We start from the raw sequence: 5964 nt of genomic DNA, 5'->3' as shown, positions 1-5964 counted from the left end.
GACTTACTATATAAAAGCCAAACTGTGGTTTAATAAAAACTTTGTTTTCAATATACATTTTTGAAGTACAAAATAAAAAATATGTTGCAAGCTATGCTTCTATATATCAAACCTTATATTTTGTCTTAAAGTAAACAACAAATAAAGATTTAGATACCTTTTATTCAACATCAGAGAGGATAGTAGGTCCTCTTTCAGAAATGCTAAGCAATTTACAATGATGAAATCTAGGATAGAAAGGTTAAAAAAAATAATGTATTCCTTCTTTGCTAGCAATTTACAATGACTGTTAGTGAATTTCAATAAATTTTAGGTAGCAGAATTTTATAGTACAATATAGATGCAGCAAAAATATTTAAAAAATTACGTTTTAATGGTCGATTTCACAGTTCAGTATGTGTTCTTTAGTTGAATTTTAATGACTTTTAGTCATTTTTGGTATATGCTATTTGTAAACGTGCCACTTCAGTTTTTAACTGATGGCCATGGATGTATGTATTTCATACCAAAATAAAATAAATAAAATAAAGTTTGAAATATAGAGTAAAAATGACTTTTTATATATCACTTATCCTCCATACCATCCTTTGTTTGATGCTATTGCAGATTACCTACTGTAATAATATTCCTTTCATTCAATGTACAGTAATAATATTCCTTTCATTCAATTTCAGCCACAAACTATTTTAAAGAAATTCTATTTTGTTTTGTGACCGCTGTTATGATGTGACAGAATGTCACCTTAAATTATACTGTATCATCTAACACATGTTTTGGGAATGAATGTGTTCATAAAGATGGTTATTGATCCTGGTCCAGTTCCTCAAATTGTTCAGGTCTGTTTTTAGTGGTGAATGAAGAGGCATTAACTCATATTAACATCCTGTCCTTATAAAAACAAAACACAACACACAAACCAACTTAGGTACAGGCCACATCAATTTTGTTACATGTATTGTTTTATTTCATCATGAAAATTGACAAGGAGAAAAGGTTTGGGTTGAAAATTGGTTCATCACCACAACAATCACACTGGACATCCTTATCACATTCATCAATCAACTTTGACAAAGATTTTCATGAAAATGATGGCAACCATCAATGTCATTTAAATGACCACATACATGGTCAAGTTGTATGACACGGACAATTTGGGTGGCACTAGTAGGTCTACGGTCAATCTGGTTGACATCCATTATCTACAGATACTTTCCATCCATTATACATCACCCCTGAATTAGTATTAAACTTCAAACACTATATTCTTAAATATTATAATTAACAATGGTAGATACATTAGATATTATTTTTAATATTATATAATTTGTAAACAAGCTACCATCACGATGCCTGACACAGCTCCCTCATGTGTTCATTTTTGTCCCATTTGTGCATATTTTCCATTGAGCAATCATTTCAGGCACACTTTCTGCTAGAGACAATTACTAAAACAATGTTTTGTACGACTTTTTTTCTCCCAATAGAATTCATGCAAATTCAAACATGTTTACACAACTTTGTTCAGTGATAAAATCAGACTAAATTGGATACATCAAAATCACATACAGTACCACTACCACAAGTGTCATCATGCCTATGCTTTAAGGTATTATCGTTTAATGTATTACAGGTATACTGTACAATCATTTATTTATTAAATCATCAGTAAAAAAACATTTTTTTAAGCACAGTAAAAAAATTACCTATGATTCGTTTAGTATGATTTTTTTTAATTTAAATAATATCGAAAGCATATATATGCAGTAAGTATGTAGTATACAGAAATGTTCTCACATGAACATTTAGGTTTACAACGCAATAGTAGCAGGAATTAATTCAACAAAGAGATATATAAAAAAATCAGCTTGCAAAATAGCAGAAATAAATCTGGTAACCACCAGAAAATATAGGCAACAACTATCGCACCAATATCTCGTCGTTATTGGTGCACTCTAAAAAAATGGACGTTTGAAAGCATGCTGTAGTTATCCAATTCGACTTTTATGATCACTCATCTGGATAGGTAGATTTTGAAGTGATTTATAGTAACACCTCAGTTTTCGAGGATCGAATGGATTGGAACTAGCGCTCTAATACTTTTATTACTCTATGAATAAAACACACTCTTGGGAAGCTTCAACTTATAAATAGGGAATGACACGTGTAATTTGTTGTTGAGAGAAACAACAGAATATGACATCAACATAACAAGGGAATAAATGATTTCTTAATACAAATGCCACACTGCTGGCTTCAGTATCATAGTCTTAAACATCGTTCAAAGTATGTGTTTCCAATGTAACCACCACGCATTGACTTTATTACGTTCTGTTCAAACATTTTCCGGTTTTGCCGAAGAACTTCAGCAGCTTCTCGATTTAATGGGTCATCAGGATTCGGTTCCTTGAAAAAAGAAAAAAGACAATAATAATCAACAGCCAAATTAACAAGTTTTTTTTTTATGTCAATTTCATTTTTCAAAACACACCACTTACACGATGGAAGGAAATGAGCTCCAGTATGTGATACGCAATGAGATTAGCTCACTGCCTTTCTTCTGAATAAGTGAATTACTGTAAGCAACACATAATTGGGGCCTACGTGCCCTGGTTGATTCTAGTGGAAGAACTATGGTAGGGGTCAGTGGGCCAAGCTACCAGAGGTTGAATCATTCTAGTATATCTAGTATATTAATGGTGAATTTCATCATTTTTATGGTATTTGATACAAGGGGGCAGGGTTAATTTGGTTTATAGAGGGGTTGGGCTAAACCATACATTAGAAATCCCACTTACTAGCCTATTTCTCTATCAACTTTCCCAACTTCAACTTTTTATGGAGTGCAAATATTCTACAAACATAAAATACATATTACATATAACTGTTTTCCATTAAACTTATTAGTAAATATTAATGAATTTGACTTACCAATAGAAGATACTGTAAGCCATATATGATTGAACTGATGGTTAATACAGGTTTCCAGTCCTCCCTAAAGCAGAATAAATGGAGAATTACTATATACAGTACTAGTGTTAATAATATAATATAAAAGAATGTTAACCAAATTAGTTATAAAAAACTTGCAGGAAATCTGTTATTAAGAGTCAAATGACTTACCTAAGTATATTTAAACAGACATTGCCCTCCAGGTCAATATTTGGATGATAAACTTTTGTTTCACATTTCACTTTTGGGGCATCATGTGGATAACCTGGACCAACCTTTAAAAAAAAAAAATGAAAATAATTAGGTATAAAAAAATTATACACCATACCTTTATACATCTTAGATTACCAAAGAATGTGCAAACCATAGATACATATTTTTTTATACAGAAGACGTTTAAACAAAAGGTTTACTAGGCAGAAAATTCTTTCTCTCAAAAAATTGTACAAGAATGAAACGCTCTTCATTTGTGAAAACTTTCAAGAACCCTTGGAAATTTTGGAGAGTTTAAGATATGGGGGTCTAAAAAGGTTAAAAACCTAAAACTTACCTGTATATTTAATCTAATCTAATCTTAGATACGTACACATTTTTGGTTGTGATCTAAAATTAGAGGCACCAAGATCTATTATGTAATATACAGCAGCATATCTACTGTATATCTATCTTGAAGTGGGAGTGTTGATGGGTGCCGTGAAGATGAAGTGGGGGGTTGAGGAGAGGGGATGCGCTAACTCCCAAATAAGGTGATTTTAGGTGCTTTTTAACAACTTGACCATGATTTTTTTTAGGGCGTCGGGGGGGGGGGGGGGGGCGAAGTAATTTTTTGAGGAGCCCCCTAGATACGCCACTGAATATATATAAATCAAAATATATAAAATACAAATTTAACAAATAAAAAATTTTTTTTTAAAATTAGGTCACTAATGCTAATTTTTTCTTACCTTAAATATAAACACAAATCGACCATTTCGATAAAATCCTTCATCCGGGGAAATTGTTAGTTTGAAGTCCAGAAGATCATCTGGGTCTGGGTATTCAATTTGACATGTCTGTGGTAAATTTAAATCTGCAATATCTGAAAGAGGATTTTTTTAAATGGATCCTTTTATTAACCAACTTGATTGAAAATATTTATTGTTTATATATACTGTAAATCTCTACAATACTAGAAAATTAATAATTAATGGCCTAGAATCCAGTGAAATTATAAAACAGGAACAAAACGACTCAAGGCTGAAACAATCCAGTCCCAAACGACTAGTGGCCAAAATGACCCGATATCCAGAAATATTCAAAAACAGAAAGAAAAATATAATTTTTGATTGATTTATTGATGCTTATTTAGATACCTAACTTTAGCTTGTACACATGGGGAAACTGGTATGTCCATCAGTTTCCAAATATTTATCATAAATTTATAATAAAAATAAATATAGTAAAATGAAATATCAATAGCTAAGCCCAGGCCTAGAGATCACACATTTCTATTGTTATGGCAAAACACCGCAGCACCAAGGCTAACCTTTCTGAATTCGTAGCTGAGCAGCACTCGAACCTCTCGGCTTGGAACCTGACGATTTTCCCGATGTCTCCTCTTCTTTCTTTTGCTGCTTTAATGAGAACAACCTAATCATTTTAATATTCTTTACAATATGAATCTGCTGTCATTAGAATACAAAATATCATTTGTTACAAATATGAAACCATGGACTTATATGATGTTTTCTTTCTCTGATTTACTTCCGAGTTTAGTCATAATTTTTCTCTTACGCTCTCTATCTCTAATGTACGGACTATTCCATTCACAGATGTAAAGAAATATTCCCTGTTCGGAAACATATTTTTAAAACTAAGTAAGAAGATGATGAAAATAACGGAAGAATAACATAATGAATATTTACATATATATATATATTAAGAGAGAGAGAGATTGATGGTGTATTGAAGTAATCATTTATTTTTTTTACACAACTCACAATCAACAAAATTGGTAATGGTATAGCTGAGATTCTAGCCTTGAAAAACCAACCGTTTAGTTACAAATAGGTTGGTCCCTCAAGAGGTAAATGTTTATTTTGTTTTATTTTTCACGGAAGTAACATTATTCAGGTAATATTTAAAATTGTGTTTGTATAGATTGTGTATACGTGTTATTAGTGTGTTACTAGACAGTTGTAAATGTATATTAAATCGTTTATTGCTATGCCTTTTACCTAGAAATCCTAGACGTTCCGTGCGAGGCCTGGGCTAGGTCTTCAGCTTGCAAATTGCATGTGCGCGAGAGTACCGACAGTTAGTCGCCCTCTATTATACAAATATTTACATGATAGTAGTGTACTGTATGTACTGCTATATAGTGTGTGAAGTACTGTATCAGGTACAGAAGTCAAGTAAGTTTGTAGGCCTGCAGTAGACTCTGTTGCAGACATTCAATGAGGGTGTGCCTATATATTTTGAAGCTCTCCTACGTTGATTTACGCAGGAAATTGAAAGTTGAGGATCAGATCTTGTAGTGACGGACTAAAAATATTAATACGCATTTGCCAAATGAACCAAAATAAACGTAAAAGGACCAAGTAGGTGTAATTAAGCTTTTTGTAAATAAAATTTTATTTTGCACATATTACTTAACAATATGGAAATGGATAGTGTTCTGACATGCCGTAGTGCATTACGACAGCAGAGTGCATTTTAAGGAAGATCAAGGCAATCAATAACTCCGATTTGTGTAAAAACGTTGGAAAAATATCCAATGCTTGAATATTTTGGATTAGGTATGATAAATGGACACTGCCGGTATGTAGCTCATAACCCAATGTCTTCGCCAATCTTCTCCATTCAGCTCTGGCCAGAGCTGCGTACCCGGGGCCGGATTTATCAAACTAGAAATCAGCTTAAATTCATCTTAAGTCCATTAAGTGTCCCATCGCTGTTCGCCAGTGTGATTGGTTTAAAAACACAAAAGTCAAGAATAAAGTGAAGTCGGATTAACAAGAACACATGTACTTTTAT

The 5964-nt window shown here is 32.5% G+C and overlaps 2 protein-coding genes across 4 annotated transcripts in view; one reads left to right on the top strand and one right to left on the bottom strand.

The window, feature by feature from the left end:
* Nucleotides 1–937: 937 nt before the first annotated feature.
* LOC117108248 (NEDD8-conjugating enzyme Ubc12-like) lies at nt 938–4734 on the bottom strand. Its single transcript, XM_033250219.1, has 5 exons — nt 4475–4734; nt 3894–4027; nt 3121–3224; nt 2929–2992; nt 938–2403 (listed from the first exon to the last, which is right to left on the bottom strand). The coding sequence occupies exons 1-5, from the start codon at nt 4584–4586 to the stop codon at nt 2260–2262; spliced, it is 558 nt and encodes a 185-aa protein (XP_033106110.1). The 5' UTR covers nt 4587–4734; the 3' UTR covers nt 938–2259.
* A 235-nt stretch (nt 4735–4969) lies between these two features.
* Nucleotides 4970–5964, top strand: part of LOC117108247 (phosphatidylserine synthase 2-like) — a 15584-nt gene continuing 14589 nt past the window's right edge. Inside the window, exon 1 of one of the 3 annotated variants that reach the window (XM_033250217.1) lies at nt 4970–5014. Coding sequence is in view for 1 of the 3 variants with exons in the window: in XM_033250215.1 (XP_033106106.1) it covers nt 5500–5528 (29 nt within the window). In the remaining 2 variants the exon portion in view is untranslated. Of the gene's footprint in view, nt 5062–5351; nt 5529–5964 lie in introns of those variants that run through there. The other 2 variants (XM_033250216.1, XM_033250215.1) reach the window with 2 other exon arrangements.

This window comes from Anneissia japonica, unplaced genomic scaffold (genome assembly GCF_011630105.1).
Source record: "Anneissia japonica isolate Jap-2015-1 unplaced genomic scaffold, ASM1163010v1 scaffold456_len727751_cov192, whole genome shotgun sequence".
Classification (NCBI taxonomy): domain Eukaryota; kingdom Metazoa; phylum Echinodermata; class Crinoidea; order Comatulida; family Comatulidae; genus Anneissia; species Anneissia japonica.
The sequence above is the reverse complement of the archived record's forward strand: the minus strand, read 5'-3'. Positions and strand labels throughout refer to the sequence as shown.